Consider the following 21,202-nt stretch of genomic DNA (forward strand, 5'->3'; position numbering starts at 1 on the left):
AAGGCACTGAATTAGTGGAATGACCCTACTAGTTTGCAGCAGTATGTTTGTAGTGTTCATGTTCTCAATAAACCAATGCCTTCAAGTGAACCAGGTGGTTCATGAACTCGAAGTTAGCTCCAGATAGAAGTTGTCCTTAGAGTAAACTTGGCTCTACTCCTAGAAAGGATGTAGAATGCAATACTATGTGTATATACATTACTGAATGAGACGGCAGCTATTGATTTCCACCTATTACTATATTTCCACGGCTCTCTCTGGAGTTTCCACTAGTTACCAAAGTCAAAATGGGCTATATCGTAAAAATTAATGAAAACCCAAATTAGCTTTTTGGTCTTCATTTAAGGTTAGGCATAAGGTTAGCAGTGTGGTTAAGGTTAAGGTTAGGTTTAAGATAACATTTTAAGAAGATAAATTGTAGAAATAGGCGGGGAATATGACTTAGGTTAGGTTTAAAATAACATTTTAAGTAGATAAATTGTAGAAATAGGCGGGGAATATGACTTTGGTAAATAGTGACGAGCCAGTTTGGCGCTAGCTAGCGCATGGCGTGCCACAGCACAATTCCGACTCGAGATCAGTGATTGGCTTGACATAATTTTCACATGTTCTATTGGCTGTCTGTCTTGTAACCTAGTACCATGTGCGTGCAACAAAGTTACACAACAGAAAATAAAGTAACAGTTTTGAAGAGTGGAGGTAGCGGACATTGTCGCACCGCACGTGTGGAAGTTGGCCAAGCCGTTGAATAGGGCCAGCAGGGCAATATGGAACCGGTAAAAAAAGATGAGAAGACGAATCCATCGGCAACAGCTAATCTTTTCTCCCAGGTATTCTTCTGGTAAGTCAACAACCTTCGCCGCCGGGTTATTGAAATAAAGCTGAGCTAGTTAGGCTCTACAGGTAGTCGTTACATTTAAACTAAGTTGACCTAGAGTTAGCCACTGTATTTTCGTTGTTGCTGTGTCCAACCTTTCAAAGCATACACTTAACGTTAAATGTTAACGCCACTATCAAAACGAAAGTGATTGCTGAAAGTGGTATTGTTAGGCTATTCAAAACATATTAGGGAAAATTTAGTTTTCGAGGGGTTAAACGAAGATTTGCTGTTAATTAAATTAGTTATAACGTGATATGAACACTATTATAACCTAAAAAGCACTAGTCTGGTTTATAACACATAAAGTGCGTTTTCCCCATGTAATTCAATGGTTTCCCCACCATGAAATTAAAATGTCCTGTTGAAGCATCCAGTCTTGGATCAAGCATAGCGCCAAATAAGATTACAGTACCGAGTTTGGGAAACCCTGGTCTACTGCATACATTGCCCTGCTCATCCTGAATGTAACACTACATGTATTATACATGTATTAAACTCTTCTCTTCTTCTCTACCGCTGTTCTCTTCCCCTTTCTCCATATATTCTCTCTCCTTTTTCATCAGCTGGCTAAATCCTTTGTTCCGCATTGGATACAAACGGAGGCTAGAGGAAGATGATATGTACAAAGTGCTTCCGGAGGATGGATCTGAGAGACTGGGAGAGGAACTACAGAGGTATGGCAAACGTATCATTCTGAACTAAGTCAGAAGTGGCCTGTTGAATTGTGGTTAATCAAGCCCAAACATCACCTTAAATATAACGTAATAGCGGAATGGCCTTCGAACCAGTTGCTTATCGCCCACCTGAGGATGTTTATGCTCCCACTCAATCAATTTATAACATTTTTTACATGCGTTTTTCTGGATTTTTTTGTTGTTATTCTGTCTCTCACTGTTCAAATAAACCTACCATTAAAATTATAGACTGATCATTTCTTTGTCAGTGGGCAAATGTACAAAATCAGCAGGGGATCAAATACTTTTTTCCCTCACTGTATAGAGATTCCTTGCGTCCTCGGTCCTCGCCTCCTTCTCAAAAATTCATTGGAGAGCAGGTGAGAAATCAAGGCATTTCAATTGAGATTCTCCCATAGTAACAGGAAGGCCATCTTTCCACAGGCACTGGGACCATGAGGTGCAGAAGGCTGCCAAAGAGCTCAGGCCTCCCAAACTCACCAAAGTCCTCATCAAGTGCTACTGGAAACCCTACGCAGTGCTGGGGATCTTTACTCTTATTGAGGTATGTAGAAAAAAGACACGACTTGTGTAAGACTTACTGGTACCCTGCTAGGGAATTCCAATGATAGCTTAGACATATGTTTATATATCAAGCTATGGATTCACCTCATATCCTCTATATGTTGTATTCTCTACCTCGTGTTCCCCAAATAGGAGGTGATTAAAGTGATCCAGCCAGTGTTCTTGGGAAAGATGATCCAGTACTTTGAGAAGTATGATCCTGATAATATGGATGCCCTGTATGAGGCCTTTGGCTATGCTGCTGGTGTCTGTCTGTCCAGCCTGATCCTGGCCATCACGCATCACCTCTACTTCTTCCACGTCCAGAGGGCCGGCATGAAGATGCGAGTGGCCATGTGTCACATGATCTACAGGAAGGTCAGCATAAGAGACACATGCCTACACACCTTTTTCACGTTTTTTTCAAGGTCATATCTGATGTCCTGAACTTGAACGTGTCAAACTCATTCCACAGAGGGCAGAGTGTTTGCGGGTTTTCGCTCCACCCTTGTACTTGATTGATTAATTAAGGTCACTAATTAGTAAGGAACTCTCCTCACCTGGTTGTCTAGGTCTTAATTGAAAGGAAAAACTAAAAACCTGCAGACGCTCGGCCCCCCGTGGAATGAGTTTGACAGCCTAACTCTAGGGCAGTACATCCCAACCCTCTCCTCAGGGACCACCATACATTTCAAATTTTTGTTGTAGCCCTAAACTTGCACACCTGATTAAATTATTCAAGGGCTTGATGATTGGTAGAGTAACTAAATCAGGTGTGCCAGTTTAGGGCTACAACAAAAATGTGAAACGTCTAGTGGTCCCTGAGGAGAGGGTTGGGAAACCCTGCTCTAGGGTATGGCTTCCTTTCCAAACTGACACGTGGGTATTTTCTTTGTATCGTGACAGTGACAAATTACTTAGTGATGCATGTAATTGATTGAGTTTGCAATAATTAACTTGGTAATGTATGTGTCCCCCCAGGCCCTGTGTCTCAGCAGTGCAGCGATGGGAAAAACAACCACAGGCCAAATAGTGAACCTGCTATCCAACGATGTCAACAAGTTTGATGAGGTATGAACCCTGTCATTTTAACTTTTTTATTATCACTTTGCATCTTGCCGACTTAGTCTATTAGCAAAAGCAGAAAAAATCTGTTGAAAATTAAGCCATACTTATGAACTTCTGATCCACTGTGCAGACAGACAGACACAATCCATTATCAGCTCTGTTACTTCAACCCTGGAAGGTTGCATAAGTGGCACAAGGCTGACTGAGTTGTTACTTTGACTGGCACCATGCAGGTTAACACTCAGGTTTAATTTTAATCAGTGTGCCGAAACCCGGGGTGAAAACGTAACATATTTTGGCATCTAAAAGGATCTGTTTCTTGGTAACAGACTGTGAAGTACAGTACTGTGCATTCTGATAAAGGTCCTGGCACTGGGCAGACAAATTAACATGTGAGTTGCCTACTGCACCCCACTGTTTTGTTGCATATTGTGGTCAATGATTCAAAGTCAAGGAAAGATGCTGGTACAGAGCCAGTAGCCTCTGTTGGAGAATAAAGACACGATAAAGAGCACAGTGACCCCATATACTAGCACTCACTATACACACTCCACCTATTTGGAGGAGTAGTACTTTGCGTTATTACTGTTTAGAACATGGCTGAATGGAACGTACACATTCCGATTCAGTGACTGTAGCATCAAACTACAGTGTAGATAAAGCAGCCATGTTATAGATGTAACACAGGGGTCTAGAACTCGTGGCTTGTGGGCCACATCAGGCCCATAAGCTACTGTGGTGGCCTGCGGGTGGGAGTTTGAGACCATTGATGTACCATAATCTGTCACCCTATGAGTTCAACACATGATTCCCCCCGCTTGGTTACAGGTGACTATTTTCCTGCACTTCCTGTGGGTGGGGCCTCTCCAGGCGGCGGCCGTCCTTGGGCTGCTGTGGGTGGAGATTGGCCCATCATGCCTCGCAGGCATGGCCGTCCTCGTCGTCCTCATGCCAACGCAGACCATGTTCGGAAGGCTCTTCTCCAAGTTCAGGTAACACGCAATAATGTAGATAGGAGTCTGCGCTGTAGATTTTTCAAAACAAGCAGGGAGGTCAAGGAGTTTATTATTGTCTACTGAGTACCTTTTCCTCCACCTCCTGCTCTGCTGCATAGCTTGCCCAATACGAAACCCAATGAACATACCAATGGCTTTGTAAACTGATCTTTGGCCTGCTTTTATGAGAACATAACCCTAACCCTAACATGGACTATTTAGGACATCATTGGCTATCTTGTCAATAAACCAGGTTTGTCTAAGAAATATATAGTGGTCCTTTTCATAACCTAATGCAGGGATCATCAACTAGATTCAGCCGTGAGACGATTATTTTATTTTTCTTAAGGAGATGGTCGGGGCCGGAACACAATTACAAATAATTTGTAGACTGCAAATTGGCCGCAAGAAGCCCAAACAGATAATAATATTTGACTAAAACATAATCATTTGAAACCGTGCTTACATTTGGATACGATCATGTGTATCTCTCTATTATGCGTGGGGATACTTTGGAACAGATTTCCAAAATAAAAATCACTTGAATCTGATTTTTTAAAGTTTTTACAGTCTTTTATGTCCAACAATAAAAATCACATTTTTGGGGGATAAAACAAAAACACGGACTGCCAGTTGAGGAACCCATACCTAATGTATGACTGTCCTTTTCTTGCAGGAGTAAAACAGCTGCCTTGACTGACAATAGGATACGCACAATGAATGAAGTGGTGTCTGGAATCAGGATCATCAAAATGTATGCCTGGGAGAAGCCCTTCTCAGCACTGGTCAATGATGTCAGAAGGTAAAACAAAGTATAACCTTGAAGATTTTGAACTGATCCCACTGCACAGAACAAACTCAATATTGAGATAGTGTTAGATTTGTATATATTGTTACTGTAATAACGCTTACTTAACAAGCGCTATTGTCCGAAGCCCATTACAGATTGTGAAATGTGTTATTTCAAGAATTCTCTCACAGTCATCACCCATGATTCATTCCAGCTGGTTGTCCTGTTAGGATTGCTGACGCGAGTGAAGGTCCCATGGCGTGTTTTAACCAAAGACCTTCCTCTTCTAATTTTCCTGTGCTGAGGAATCGACACTAACAATAGCTTCTTGTGATGTTGTAACGTGATGTTTATTAAGGAACCTGTCAAACACACTAACTACATTCATGTGTCTTTCCTGAGGGTTTGTCAAGACCTAACGTGAGACATTTTAGATAAGATTATGTACGATCTAGTACTTTGTGCCAAAGTAACACTGACACAAATGTATAAGTTATACAAACATAAATTTGTCAGTCAAATCGACTGAAATCCTAGTGATTAACCCTTTTCATTAGGCATGGGCGGTATACTGGGGTATTTTAAAATACCTACGGTATGATTTTCAATACTGTCAATATATATACTCAGTGGCCAGTTTATTGGGTACACATATCTAGTATCGGGTCGGACCCCCCTTTGTCTCCAGAACAGCCTGAATTCTTCTGGGAATGGAAATGTTGCTCAATTAGTATCAAAGGACCTAACGTGTGCCAGGAAAACATTCCCACGCCATTACACCACCACCACCAGCCTGTACCGTTGACACCAGGCAAGATGGGGCCATGGACTCATGCTGCTTACGCCAAATCTTGACTCTACCGTCGGACCAGGCAATGTTTTTCCACTCCTCAATTGTTCAGTGTTGGTGATAGTGTGCCCACTGGAGCCATTTCTTCTTGTTTTTAGCTGACTGGAGTAGAACCCCGGTGTGGTCGTCTGCTGCAATAGCCCGTCTGTGTCAAGGACTGACGAGTTGTGCGTTCCGAGATGCCGTTCTGCACACCAATGTTGTACTGCACCGTTATTTACCTGTTTGTGGCCCCCTGTTAGCTTGCACGATTGTTGCCATTCTCCTTTGACCTCATCACGAGCTGTTGTCGCTCACAGGACTGCCGCTGACTGGATGTTTTTTTGTTTGTTGCACCATTCTCGGTAAACCCTAGACACTGTCGTAAAGTCCAGGAGGCCGGCCGTTTCTGAGATACTGGAACCGGCACGCCTGTCACCGACGATCATACCACGCTCAAAGTCTCTTAGGTCACTCGCTTTGCCCATTATAACGTTCAATCGAACAGTAACTGAATGCCTGTCTGCCTGCTTTATATAGCAAGCCATGGCCATGTGAATTTCTGTCTGTAGGAGCAAACTATTTTCGTGAACGGGGTGGTGTACCTAATAAAATGTATATGTATATTCGTTATTTTAAAATAAATACCTGCAGTCATCTTGTGCACTAGGTTAATAGATAAACCAGATCGTGTACTTCATTTCGCCTGTTGCTTTGTTTTTTTCATTATGAAGCTCTTCCCCAAAGCAGCTGATTGAGACAATCAACGGAAGTGACAACAATTTTGTGACAACTGTTGTCCAGCGCAACATAGGTGATCAAGTTACACTTGAAATTCACGACTAATGTTTGTCAGCTAAATATCCTATAGCTATACGTTTAACTATCTAAGATGTGCCAAATACATTTTCTCCAACTCAGGGCTCCAGCTATGCATTTGGTTTGCTAGCCTGCGAGATCAAGCTTCTTGGTTACAGCAGAGACGATCAATCCCCTCCTGGATCAAGAACCCTGCTGTCTAATATTTGTTTTGTGCGTGCAGCAAACCATTTACATTTACGTCATCCATCTTATCCAGAGCGACTTACAAATTGGTGCATTCACCTTATAGCCAGCCTTTTGAGATAGTTATACAGCTTTATGAGCAGGGATGTCTGTCCTTGCAATTTGTTTATGTTGACTTGCACTTGTTAGCAATTAGCAAGCATCCGCTATGAGAATACGCTAGTAATTTGTAAGCATTTTTAAAAAATGTTTGGAAAGAAATGGCGCCCCCTTGTGTGCACTGCCGGTAACCCCGTACCCCGGTAGTGTACAGAAGCGGTATGAAAATCTGGATACCGCCCAACCCTACTTTTTATAACAACCACTATTGCCTGGTGTGGTATTGCTAGTGGGCCTCTGACACACAACCACCATGTACACTGGGTGTACAAAACATTAGGAACACCTGCTCTTTCCATGACATGGACTGACCAGGTGAAAGCTATGATCCCTTATTGATGTCACTTGTTAAATCCACTTCAATCAGTGTAGATGAAGGGGAGGAGACAGCTTAAAGAAGGATTTTTGAGACATGGATAGTGTATGCATGCCATTGAGGGTGAATAGCAAGACAAAACATTTAAGTGCCTTTGAATGGGGTATGGTAGTAGGTGCCAGGCACACCGTTTTGTGTCAAGAACTGCAACGCTGTAGAGTTTTTCACACTGAACAGTTTCCCGTGTGTATCAAATAATATAATAATATGCCATTTAGCAGACGCTTTTATCCAAAGTGACTTACAGTCATGTGTGCATACATTTTTACGTATGGGTGGTCCCGGGGATCGAACCCCCTACCCTGGCGCTACAAGCGCCATGCTCTACCAATTGAGAGGTCCACCACTCAAAGGACATCCAGCCAACTTGACACAACTGTGGGAATCATTGGAGTCTTCCTGAGCCTCCTGAGTGGCGCAGTGGTCTAAGGCTGTGCCACTAGAGATCCTGGTTCGAATCCAGGCTCTGTCGCAGCCGGCCGCGACCGGGAGACTCATGGGCGGCGCACAATTGGCCCAGCGTCGTCCAGGGTAGGGGAGGGAATGGCCGGCAGGGATGTAGCTCAGTTGATAGAGCATGGTGTTTGCAACGCCAGGGTTGTGGGTTCGATTCCCAGGGGGGGCCAGTATAATAATAATAATAAAAATAAAAAAAAAACACATTTATTCACTAACTGTAAGTCGCTCTGGATAAGAGTGTCTGCTAAATGACTAAAATGTAAATGTAATGAGTCAACATGGGCCAGCATCCCTGTGGAACACTTTTGACACCTTGTAGATTCCATGCCCTGACGAAATGAGGCTGTTCTGAGGGCAAAAAGGGGGTGCAACTCAATATTAGGAAGGTGTCCTTAATGTACACTCAGTGTATACTACGATGATGTCCTAAAATGGACACCGGATCACAGAGCTGGCGCAAAGCCACTGGCACATTAATGGGTTACAGCTTCTCCACCTCACAGAGCTGTGTGACATGGACACTACTATCCAGTCATAAGGCTGTCTAAATCTGTCACTTGTCTGTTAGTACATGGAGAACAAGGTGCCCATGGTTCTTCCCAGTGATATAAATAACTCTGAATTGCTCAGATTTAGTTGTTGTTTTATTAAAGGGCTATATAGGGATTCCTCGTGCAGTGGTTCATAATGTCACTGACTGAGTGAATCTGTGGTGCACATTGGCTCTGTTTGAAGTCTGGACAGCAACAACCTCTCCCCGTGCAACAGGACAACCCCTGCTCCTCTCCCTTTGAATATCCACATGTTTACACACACTCACAGGGCTAAGATAACACAGTGGCCGGCCGCCAGATGAACCAACACCGTCATCACAGCCATGTTATCAGTGTGTCTTCCTGGTTTTCATGTCACTCATGTAGCATCCTCAGGCATATTTATATACGGCCTTGTTTTTCATCAGAGCATATGTATTGAAATGCTTCCTGAGTTAGTTTTTTGTTAGTCTATGTTACTGAACACCTCTTTCATTCTTCCCTCAGGAAAGAGATCTCCAAGATCATGTCTAGCTCCTACCTGCGAGGCCTCAACATGGCCTCCTTCTTTGCGGCCAGTAAGATCATCGTCTTCATCACCTTCACCGTCTACGTCCTCCTGGGGAACACCATCTCAGCCAGCCGGGTGTTTGTGGCCGTGTCTTTGTACAGTGCCGTCCGCCTCACCGTCACCCTCTTCTTCCCCTCAGCCGTAGAGAAACTGTCTGAAACGCGCATCAGCGTCCGCCGGATCAAGGTATGGTCATCTCTGTTGACAGATTTATTATCTCTGATGTGTGAACCATACAATACCAGAGCTCTCCTGAGGTTGTGCAAGGCTCCTCTTCTGCACGTGTTGGCTTCTGAGAGTGCAGGTGTCGTCTCTGCGCTGGGCTCCTTTTAGTTAATTTTAGATGTGCTGTCCTGACAGTTGCCTGGATGCCAATGTGAAACATAAGGCCCAGCGCTGGATCTGGCTGATCCCCTAAGACTCATTATGTAATCCTGTCACATTATCAGACTTTATGATCAGTGACTGGAAAATCATCACGGGACTTATCTGAGCCACAGCCAGGCTTTTCATTACTGTCTGTCATCTGATTGTTCAAAGCCAGGGAAGTAACAGGCATCATTGCAATCAAGATCCTCAAACATGTCATCTCAATCCAAAAGGATTTTTAAAAAGCCTCGGATCCATCTGGATGTGGTGGTTTTATTAACATGATGAGACATGGCTGTATATGGCTGTTGAACTCTTGTTTCCACTCCCACAGACTTTCCTCCTGTTGGATGAGATTGTGAAAAGCAACCATGGATTCCTCCAGGAGGAGAAGCAAGAGCCTTCTGTGGAGATCCAGGACCTGATTTGCTACTGGGACAAGGTGAATGTTCAACTACTGCCATCCAGACTCCTAGATCCACCTACAGTGTTGGTTACAGCCATCACATGCACCTTTATTACAGCTTGATGCTATTTGTCTTGTGTGTATACAATGAGCTCCAAACGTATTGGGACAGTGACAATATTGTTGTTGTTTTGGCTCTCTACTCCAGCACTTTGGATTTTAAGTGAGACTATGAGGTTAAAGTGCAGACTGTCAGCTTTAATTTGAGGGTATGTTCATCCATATCGGGTGAAGTGTTTAGAAATTGCAGCACTTTTTGTACATAGTCCCCACATTTTAGGGGACCAAAATTGTCTATAAACAAATTCACTTGTGTGTATTAAAGTAGTCAACAGTTTAGTATTTGGTCCCATAATCCTAGCATGCAATGACTACATCAAGGTTGTGACTCTACAAACTTGTTGGATGCATTTGCTGTTTGTTTTGGTTGTGTTTCAAATTATTCTGTGCCCAATAGAAATGAATGGTAAATAATGTATTGTGTCATTTTGGAGTCACTTATTGTAAATAAGAATATAATATTTCTAAACACTTCTACGTTAATGAACGAACTGTGGATAATGATGAGTGAGAAAGTTAGATCATACCCCCAAGACATGCTAACCTCTCACCATTACAAAAACGAGAGGTTAGCATTTGTATATTTATGCCTTTTGGAGCTCACTGTATTACAACTGTTATAATAAAGTCTAACCTGAAATGTCCCCTCTCTCACTCTGTACAGAGTCAGGACGCCCCGTCTCTCCAGAACCTGTCACTCACAGTAAAGTCAGAGCAGCTCGTCGCTGTCATTGGACCTGTGGGGGCTGGAAAGGTCAGAGGTCATGTTTCTTAGCTTGGTGTGACAGCCTATTACATCACTGTACGAGGACAGCCAACGTAGAAAGAGGGCAGTAAGCCAACTACAATATTTATTTAGCTACAGTGTGACTCAGAAACCGGTATTGCAATATGTGTAAACATTGAGGTTTCCTCCTCTGACTGTGACATAGTGCCTTTATTTATGTACACTGAGTGTTGATCAATACCTGCTCTTTCCATGACAGACTGACCAGGTGAATCCAGGTCAATGCTATGATGCCTTATTGATGTCACTTGTTAAATCCACTTCAATCAGTGTAGATGAAGGGGAGGAGACAGGTTAAAGAAGGATTTTTAAGCCTTGAGACAATTGAGACATGGTGCCATTCAGAGGGTGAATGGGCAAGACAAAAGATGTAAGTGCCTTTGAACGGGGTATGGTAGTAGGTGCCAGGCACACTGGTTTGAGTGTGTCAAGAACTGCAATGCTGCTGGGTTTTGCACACTCAACAGTTTTCCCATGTGTATCAAAAATGGTCCACCACCCAAAGGACATCCAGCCAACTTGACATAACTGTGGGAAGCATTGGAGTCAACATGGGCCAGCATCCCTGTGTAATGCTTTCGACACATTGTAGAGTCCATGCCCAATGATTTGAGGCTGTTCTGAGGGCAAAAGAGGGGAGGGGGTGCAACTCAATATTAGGAAGGTGTTCCTAATGTTTTGTACACTCTGTGTATGTTCTTCCTATCAAGCTCACCTGTTCCCCCTTCACATTTCCCACAGTCCTCTCTGCTCAGCGCCATCCTGGGGGAGATGCCTCACGACAAGGGGGTGTTGAAGGTCAAAGGTCAGCTGACCTACGCCTCCCAGCAGCCCTGGGTGTTCCCCGGAACCATCCGCAGCAACATCCTGTTTGGCAAAGCGCTCCATCCTCAGAAGTATGAGAAGGTCCTGAGAGCCTGCGCCCTCAAGAGGGTAAGACACACTGAATGGAGCTCTCATGGTATTTAATGCTGGGAGATTGCTAAATGCAAGGATTGGTGAAGCTCGATTGTGACGGTTGGATCTCTTGAACTTTGAGTGCAAAGAGCACCAGCACCTTGGGCTCTGGGTGGCACGCCTTCCAGCAGAGCTTTCAACACTCCTACATGAACACAGGCAGACTCAGGCCCTTGTGCCCTATTGAACACAATGTGAGACTAGATTCACTCTCTCACAACCACATGAAACTGACATCTGCTCTATAAACACACTTTCTCTTTGATCAGAGGACTGGACTTTCAGCCACACATTCACTTCCCATGGAGAGCACACAAACACACTGTGATCCGTAGTGTCACTTCCACTGCCATGCACTCTGTGACACTAACACTGTCCCCTTTCGCTGTGTACAAACTGCATTCCCTCTGTGTGTGGAAGATCATGTCCTGCACATAGTCATTATAGTCCTCCTGTTTGAGGGATTGTGATGGTTGTGGGTCCTATTAACCCCTGTTGTCCCTTCTGTGTTCAGGACATGGAGCTGCTGCCAGATGGGGACCTGACAGTGATCGGGGACAGAGGAGCCACCCTCAGTGGGGGACAGAAAGCTAGAGTGAACCTGGCCCGGTAAGACCACAGCTCCACTTCATACCAGACTAGAAATGAGTTGAGGTACATTCTATAGATGTGATGAATATCCTCCTGTCTCTATCTGAAAGCCTTGTTGTTGTGTCTCAGGGCTGTGTACCAGGATGCTGATATCTACCTGCTGGACGACCCTCTAAGTGCTGTGGATGCTGAGGTCGGGAGACACCTGTTTGAACAGTGAGTGAACTACAGTTTCAGCTGAACAGGTTGTTTCTTTTTACACCACTATGATGAGATAAACTCAGATCCTCAAGGACCTTTTACAACTGAATAGAGTGATGCAATACAATAGTACACTGATAGGACTTTGCTCTCAGTAGACTGTATCAACATGATTGTAAAAGAGCAAAAATATAGAAAACACAACCCACTGGGCACACAATGGTTGAATCCAAGTTGTTTCCATGTCATTTCAATGAAATGACGTTGAACCAACGTGGAATAGACGTTGAATTGATGTCTGTGCCCAGTGGCAAGCTCATCTATTTTGCAGCAGCAAAAGCAGTGGTTTAAAGTACTTAAGTAAAAATACTTGAAAGTACTACTTAAGTCGTTTTTTTGGAGTATCTGTACTTTACTATTTATATTTTTGGCAACTTTTTACTTCACTACATTCCTAAAGAAAATATTGTACTTTTTACTCCATTCATTTTCCCTGACAAACAAAAGTACTCGTTACATTTTGAATGCTTAGCAGGACAGGAAAATTGTCCAATTCACACACTTATCAAGAGAACACGTGGTCATCCCTACTGCCTCTGATCTGACAGACTCACTAAACACAATTGCATCTTTTGTAAATACTGTCTGAGTGTTGGAGTGTGCCCCTGGCTATCCATACATAAAAAATATTGATTTATACTTTTACTTTTGATACTTAAGTATATTTAACACCAAATACTTTTAGACTTTTACTCAAGTAGTACTTTAGTGGCTGACTTTCACTTATACTTGAGTAACTTTCTATTAAGGTATCTATACTTTCACTCAAGTATGAGCATTGGGTACTTTTTCCAACACTGAGCATAAGCTTCACTGGCATTGCCACAGGGTAGCTCACCAAGTCTAAACAATATGTGCTACTGTAACATTGGCAATGACATCATTGATCATGAGTGAAGCATACAGCAATGTATTCTTCTCTTACTGAAGCAGGTAATAAAGTGAATTAACTACTGACTTACTGAAGCATTTAGTGCAGTGAATGAACTACTCTCTTACTGAAGCATAAACTGGGGTATGTGCAGTACTTCCACTATTGTTCTGGGGCATTATGAAGCAGTCTGTCCCCCAGTCCTTTGTTGGCGGCTGGTGATTTATCTGGCAGACCAGCGGAAAGCCTGGAGCGCTCTATTCCAACCTCCCTGAGGTCTCCATCAAAGCAGCCCTAGCCTCTGATCACAGCAGAGAGGCCCGGTGGGGACCAGTGAGGGTAGGAAGGCAGGAAAAGGAGTGGTGCTGCTGCCACTGTCAGGCACACAATGGCAACAGAGCCCTACTCTACCTCTTCCTGTCACATGACATGGTCCCCTGGAAAGGGTTCAGGCATGAATAATGGAACCAGCAGGGCAGTGATGAGCGGTGGGCAGCACTTTTACTGTGCAGGTCTCACTTTTATAAAAACCTATAACAGTTAGAACAGGTTTCGATAGCATTGTAAGAGTATTTGGTGTGGATGCTGCAATCTCAGACTGATCATCTCTGTCCGTCTCTCCGTGTGTCTATATCCATATGTCTGTCTGTCTCCATGTGTGTCTGTGTGTCCAGGTGTATCTGTGGTATTCTGAAGAATAAGCCCCGCATCCTGGTCACCCACCAGTTGCAGTACCTCCAAGCAGCCGACCAGATCCTCGTCCTCAAGGAGGTGTGTTCCTGGCAGGGTTTAACAGTCCACACATACTTTAAGACTACTTAGGAAAACACATGCTTTACCCTGTGCTTAAGTTAATGCAGGACCCGCACTACAAGCAGGGGGAGGTATGTGTTACCATGGGTTACACAGAGGTTTTAGTGTAAACGCATGTAGGAACACTTGTATAAATGCACACAGACGTGAACATTACATAGAGACTCCATATGTTTGGTGGGGTTTGACCTTTGTGTGTCTGTTTCAGGGTCACATGGTGGCAAGGGGGACGTACAGCGAACTCCAGCGCTCTGGGGTCGACTTCACCTCCCTGCTGAAGAGGGACGAGGAGGAGGGGCCACAAGCCCCAGGCGCGGAGACTGAAAGCCGCTCGCCGCGCAGCCGCACCCTCTCCCAGAATTCAGTGGTCTCCCACACCTCCTCCATACGCTCTGTTAAAGATGGAACTGAACAGCTTCCGGTGGGTCCAGCCCTTAGATAGTCGCTAGGAGCATGTTCACTCTGATGTGTCCCTGATTTTATATTTTGTAGCAAAGCAGTGAGTGAAGAAAGAGTTGTACCTGTGCTTGCTCTTTTTGCCCACAAGAGGGAAGTGATTACAAACTTTTAGTAGAAGTTTGCAAGCCACAGCAAAGTACATGTCCTACTTTCGTTAAAAAAACAAGTGTTTATTGTCCCCCACGATAAAATCGGGAAGGGGACTGTGGATCCGTCTCAGTCCGTTAGCCACACGCGATATCTCAGACAGCACTGGCCCGATTTTGACGAGACTTGGGTGAATGATGTCTTGCCATAGAGATCTGGCATTTACACAATTACACTGATTGGCCCAAGGCAGGAGCTGTAGTAATTAACTGAAATTCTTTAGTCACACGTGAGATTTAAATTGGCCCAAGGGAGGGAGGGGCTACTGCATCATTCGTGGGGGACAATTGTTGCCTTGTAATATTAGTAGAAGCTATGCAAGCCACAGCAAAGTACATGTACTTTCCTTAAAAAGACAAGTTAATTTGTATCTTGTTGACATGCTCAGGTTCCCCAACACACAGTTCTCAACTTCCCTCGTGCTTGAACCTCTAAAGAGTTTATCTCCTACACAGAAAGTGCATAGAATGACTCACTTAACATTGTTGTGCAGATATCATGCGTCAATTTATTTGCAGTGGCTTTAATGAATAACCCCCAATAAATTCTAAGATGTTTGTGTATATTGCAGGCGGAGCCTGTCCAGACAGTAGCAGAGGAGAGCCGCTCAGAGGGGACCATCGGCGTCGGCCTCTATGTCAAGTACCTGAAGGCAGGCGCCAACATCCTGGTGTTGATAGGAGTTCTATTACTCCAGTTCCTAGCTCAGGTAATTACATCATATCCCCAGTACACCTACATGGTCAAAAACGGCACTAGTAGTGCGGAAGAAATTAAATCTGATGACGACTACTTGATTAAATGATCTAGGCCTACTCACATACTGGTGTTTTTGTGTGCAGGCAGCATATATTCTGCAGGACTGGTGGTTGGCATACTGGTAAGAAGTTTGATTCATTTCCATTCATGCCACTGTCATGTTACCCTTTTAACATGCTGTGTTGGGACTGGCTCTGTGCTTTAGCTCTGTCTCCTCTGTGATTGACAGGGCAGGAGAGCAGGAGAAGCTCAATGTTAACGGCACTGTGATCATCCAAAATGGTGTCAATGTCACTGAAGAGCTGAACCTGGATTTCTACCTAGGAATTTACGCAGGTGTGACACAGTGGAAACTCTACTCTGGGAATTGTTTTGCTACTCCTAGAATAGTGTCATGCAGGCAGTCTTTCTTCCTCTATAACATTTGTGTTTCTGTCTGTGTTACATGTGTGCTTCGAAATTGTACATCCTAAAATGAAAATCTGTGTTTTCAGGTTTGACTGGAGCAACTCTCATCTTTGGCTTTGCCAGGAGTCTGGTGATGTTCAATTTGCTGGTGAAAGCTGCTCAGTCGCTACACAACCGCATGTTCAACTCTATCCTCCGGACGCCTGTACGCTTCTTTGACATTAACCCAATTGGTGAGCCAAAAGCCATGCGCAAATTGGAACATATAGGGAAAGTGATTTTCTGTTGCCAGTTTTTCTGTGTTGAGAGATGCTGCATTTGTGTTTACTCTATATCTGTAGACAAAGAAAGATAAGTATTTTTTAAATTCCTGGTCTTCTCTCCTGTTGTGTCCCAGGAAGAGTCCTCAACCGCTTCTCTAAGGACATCGGCCAACTGGACTCAGCCTTACCTTGGACCTTTGTGGACTTCATTCAGGTGAGCCACGACACATTTTGGCCCTGCATCTTCACAAGGTATTTAGTATTCTATCACCAGTTAACCTGTTCCCTCTCCTCTGGTTATGTCTTTGGGGCTGTTTTCCTGAGTAGATATTCCTGCAGATCATCGGTGTGGTCGCTGTAGCGGCCTCTGTCATCCCCTGGATCCTCATCCCATTGGTTCCTCTTGTCATCATCTTCCTGTTCCTGAGACGCTACTTCCTGCAGACGTCACGAGACGTCAAACGCCTGGAATCCACTAGTGAGTGCCAGTGGCCTTTTGCTTCATAGTGTGTGTGTGTGCGCGCACGGACAGTAAATCAGTAACCATGTGTCTCTCTGCAGCTCGGAGTCCCGTCTTCTCCCACCTGTCCTCGTCCCTCCAAGGTCTGTGGACGATCCGAGCCTTCAGAGCCGAGGAGAGATTCCAGAACACCTTTGACGCTTATCAGGATCTGCACTCAGGTAGTTCTCCTTTCAATACTGCCTCAATGCTGCCTTACTTTTGTTTTGTTTGCCTCCAGTGGGTCTAAGTACATTGATGGAGAATGATATTTAATAACATGTATACATTCTACCCAGTCTCAGCTCTGTGCGGTCCGTTCTATAGGAGTATAACTGAATCAGTGTCTCTCGTCTCTCAGAATCCTGGTTCCTGTTCCTGGTCACCTCTCGCTGGTTCGCCGTCCGCCTGGATGGCATGTGCGCCATCTTCGTCACCATCACCGCCTTCGGCTGCCTTCTGCTCCGAGACCGTAAGGGACAACGGCACACAGAACTAACACAATTACAGAGTAGACATGGGCTGAAGGAGGTTAGGAAAACTGCAGCTTGTTGCCAGTCCGGACGTAGAATAGCAACGATTGATTGAACATTGGGTCTAATCAGTGTCCTGTTTGTTTTTCTTATGGCCTTGTTAGAGGTGGAGGCTGGATCTGTAGGCCTGGCGTTATCCTACGCTGTGACTCTCATGGGGATGTTCCAGTGGGGAGTACGGCAGAGTGCCGAGGTGGAGAACATGGTGAGATAACCAGATATGTAGAGGAACCTCTATATTTACAATCAACCCCTTCTTCAGAGACTCTACATGCTTTACAAAAACACCTGGGGTGCTTTACAAAGCCGCCAGACAACTTAGTCTGGAAATATGTTGATTGAGATGTGTAACCCAGTTCTCAGAACTATTAGCGGTGACTCTGGAACTGCCTCCTGAACTATTAGACCTTTCGTCTTGTTCATGCTGGTAATCATGCCACGATGGAATGTTTGTCCATAACAGCTCTTTCAATAATCCAGCCTGAGTGTTTTCTGAAGCTTCTTAATGCCGCTCTATAGTGCTTTTAGTTTCAAGGTGTAATGTCACATGCACAAGTACAGTGAAATGCCTTTCTTGCAAGCTCTAAACCCAATAATGAAGTAACATAAGGTAGTACAAAAACACACAGGAAATAGAAATAAGAAGAACAGGAGAAAGTAAGTCAGCATACTATATACAGGGTCAGTCAGTTCCAGTACCATATTTACAATGTGCAGGGATAGAGGTAGATATGTATAGGGGTTAGGTGACTAGGCTTCAGGATATATGATAAAGAGTAGCAACAGCGAATATGATGATAGTATGTATTTGTGTGTGTATACAGTCAGTATAAATGTGTATGTGTGAGCAAATGAAATGAGTGTGAGTGTGTAGAGTCCTGTGAGTGAGCATAGAGACTAAATTAAATACACGGGTCAACTCAGACAGTCCGTGTAGCCATTTTGTTAGCTATTTAGCAGTCTTATGGCTTGGAGATAGAAGCTGTTCAGGAGCCTGTTGGTGTCAGACTTGATGCACCGGTACTGCTTACCGTATGGAAGCAGAGAGAACAGTCTATGGCTTGGGTGGCTGGAGTCTTCAATGATTTTCTGGGCCTTCCTTCTTGGATGGCAGGGAGATCGCCCCCAATGAGAAGCCATGCTAGTACAAAAGCCAGGGCTATTTGACTGAAATGGTTGTTTATTCACTGTCCTCAGATGACGTCAGTAGAGAGGGTAGTGGAGTACACAGAGCTGGAGAGTGAAGCACCCTGGGAAACCCAGAAGCGTCCTCCTCCTGAGTGGCCGAGCCAAGGCCTCATAACCTTTGACCGGGTCAGCTTCTCCTACAGCTCAGACGGACCTGTGGTCCTGAAGGACATGAAGGCCATGTTCAGGCCCAAAGAGAAGGTTGGCATCGTGGGCAGGACGGGTGCGGGGAAAAGCTCCCTGGTATCGGCGCTCTTCCGCCTGGCAGAGCCAGAGGGCAGGATCTACATCGATGGAGTTCTGACCTCCGAGATCGGCCTTCATGACCTGCGCCAGAAGATGTCCATCATACCTCAGGTAGCTACTGTAGGAGGCTCTTCTGTGGCTGCTCTGTCCCTTAGTCCTTCTGAATGTAGGAAAGGAAAGGTTTCTTCTAGTTTTCAGATATGGCTCTGTTAGAGCTTATTACATTTTTCTGCTTGTGGCCCCTCTGTTCTGCAGGACCCAGTGCTTTTCACCGGAACCATGAGGAAGAACCTGGACCCTTTCAGCCAGCACACAGACGAGGACCTGTGGAACGCTCTCCAAGAGGTACTGCTCCTCAGACTCCTATTGATACAGATACAGTAATGAGATATACTCTCACACATGTACATACAGGTTAATGGGCTTTTGGTGTCATCAGGGTCTTACTCCAGTAACTGTTTCCTCTCCAGGTCCAGCTGAAGTCTGTGGTGGAGGAGCTGCCTAATAAGATGGAGACGGTTCTGGCCGAGTCGGGCTCCAACTTCAGCGTGGGTCAAAGGCAGCTGGTCTGTCTGGCCCGAGCCGTCCTGAGGAAGAACCGCATCCTCATCATCGATGAGGCCACGGCCAATGTGGACCCCAGGTAAAGACATGCCTCTCTCACACACACACCTCCCATCTGTCCTTTAGAGCTGAGCAGCAGAGGCAGCTGATATGCTTTAATGCTGCATTCATAACCAAGTGGGAAGGTGGTATTTACCACTTACGACTGGGAACGATCCACTTGAAGGCCCATCCAACTGGTAATTACTAGTGGGGAAACTTGTCTATCATCCCTGAGCTCCGACTTCTCTCACATGCTGACCTCTGATGTCACATACTAAGGACATTCTCGATAACAGCATTTTTGGCAGTTAAATGAAACATTATTTGTTTTATAAAAAGCAATTTAGTAATATGGTTTTCGAACACTAATTTATTTACAGGCATGATAGCTGTAATTGTAGTCTGATGCAGCCTGTTGTCAATTAGCCACTCGTCTTTTCTCAATTAGTTCAAAGCATATGAATGCATCCAACTGGTAATTACCACCTTCCCACTTGGTTATGAACGCAGCATAAGACTGGGGGCATCTAGTAGTAGAGGAAAGCGTGAGTGTGTCCTGACCTGTCTGTATGTCTCCTGGCTCTGTAGAACAGACGAGCTGATCCAGAAGACGATACGAGACAAATTCAGGGAGTGCACCGTGCTCACCATCGCCCACCGCCTCAACACCATCATAGACAGCGACCGCATTCTGGTGAGAGCTCTCCACAGTTACACAACCAACTGGGTATCTGTCTACTCTACAGTATTATAATTGTTTTGTGTGTGTATATATATATATATATATATATATATATATTATATATATATATATATATATATATAATACACTGGTTTTCATTTTATGTCCAAGGGCTTGTGTCAGGTCCTTTTGGATCCTTAATGATAGACCATAGATGACTTACTATAAAACTTACTATATAACTTGACTCTGTTCCCAGGTTCTAGACGCGGGTCAGATCCACGCATACGACGAGCCCTACACCCTGCTTCAGAACCACGACGGTATCTTCTTCAAGATGGTCCAGCAGACAGGCAGGCAGGAGGCCATTGCCCTCCTGCAGTTAGCTAAACAGGTAGAGCATGTCTACTTTACTCTCCCACTCTGTCCTCTGGCAGTGAAATAGCTTAGAAATGTTCAGTGTCATGCTACCACACAGATGTGTGGGAGCTGTGTTCTTGTGCGTCCACCACATACCTCTGGCGTTTCGGGTTGGCGTACACTAACACCGGTTGTCTCGTCTTGATTCAGGCATACAATAGCCGGAGTCGTCCCAGTACGACCAACGGAGGGGTCGGAGCAGACGGCAACTTGGTCATCTTTGAGACGGCCCTGTAACAGCCTGGAGGAGGCTTTGACTATTGTTTAAAGCCTGGAGTGCTGCTCCACGGAGTCGACTGGCACTGCAGTCCCATGGCATTCTCCAGTCTACAGAGATCAACAGTGCCTTATCACCCTGCAAAAACTCCATGTTGGAAACTCCAGTTGGACAGGAAGCTGCAAAGCGGTGGAACGGTTTGGTCCAGTGTGCCACAGGCTGAGTTGAGTCAAATCCACTTATGCAGTTGTAGGGATTTTTCCCCAAGCTAAAAAAGTTGGGAAAGTACGTGGTGGGATAACACTAAACGTTAACGGTCCAACCAAACCCTTATTTATTTTATTTGTTTAATGTATCATTTAAATGAACATGCAATAACCAATCAATCGATTTAAAGGAATAACCTACGAGACCCATGACAACTGATTGTATAATGGTGACTTGACTGATAAATATTTTTGCCAGACTTGTGTATACAATTTACAAGGGCCAACATTTTAGAGGACTCTTTCCTTAGATTCATTTCTGGCCTATTATCTGATTGAAAGTCAAAACGATGTCATGTAGTTTACCTGGTGCCTTCATTTTTTTAGCAGCAGTTTTAGATGAATCATAATCTGTTTGTATAATTCATATTTATTATAAATGTAGTAATGTGTATTCAAAGTAAAAACGTAAGTTATTTAGCCATACCAAA

The 21,202-nt window shown here is 44.4% G+C and overlaps 1 protein-coding gene across 1 annotated transcript; it reads left to right on the forward strand.

Moving 5' to 3' along the window:
- The first annotated feature begins 689 nt into the window (after positions 1-689).
- On the forward strand, positions 690-21,202 carry LOC311115438 (ATP-binding cassette sub-family C member 4-like). The gene is made up of 30 exons (XM_084190616.1): positions 690-841; positions 1,444-1,554; positions 1,999-2,119; positions 2,272-2,496; positions 3,100-3,189; positions 4,015-4,178; positions 4,858-4,983; positions 8,840-9,089; positions 9,607-9,714; positions 10,463-10,552; positions 11,327-11,518; positions 12,057-12,151; positions 12,263-12,349; positions 13,940-14,036; positions 14,287-14,499; positions 15,256-15,393; positions 15,527-15,564; positions 15,673-15,779; positions 15,938-16,084; positions 16,249-16,328; positions 16,442-16,592; positions 16,676-16,795; positions 16,975-17,085; positions 17,251-17,351; positions 18,344-18,691; positions 18,836-18,925; positions 19,051-19,223; positions 19,775-19,880; positions 20,128-20,262; positions 20,439-21,202. The coding sequence occupies exons 1-30, from the start codon at positions 768-770 to the stop codon at positions 20,523-20,525; spliced, it is 3,975 nt and encodes a 1,324-aa protein (XP_084046742.1). The 5' UTR covers positions 690-767; the 3' UTR covers positions 20,526-21,202.

The sequence above is a fragment of the Coregonus lavaretus genome (genome assembly GCF_964263955.1).
Source record: "Coregonus lavaretus genome assembly, contig: HAP1_SCAFFOLD_123, whole genome shotgun sequence".
In the NCBI taxonomy this organism is placed as follows: Eukaryota; Metazoa; Chordata; class Actinopteri; order Salmoniformes; family Salmonidae; genus Coregonus; species Coregonus lavaretus.

Bases quoted from the DNA above. Each gene is read 5' to 3' on its own strand.
- LOC311115438 (XM_084190616.1), top strand. From the start codon at position 768: ATGGAACCGGTAAAAAAAGATGAGAAGACGAATCCATCGGCAACAGCT. The intron at 2,497-3,099 runs GTCAGCATAAGA...GTGTCCCCCCAG, and splicing joins GTCACATGATCTACAGGAAG to GCCCTGTGTCTCAGCAGTGC. The intron at 19,224-19,774 runs GTAAAGACATGC...CTGGCTCTGTAG, and splicing joins ACGGCCAATGTGGACCCCAG to AACAGACGAGCTGATCCAGA.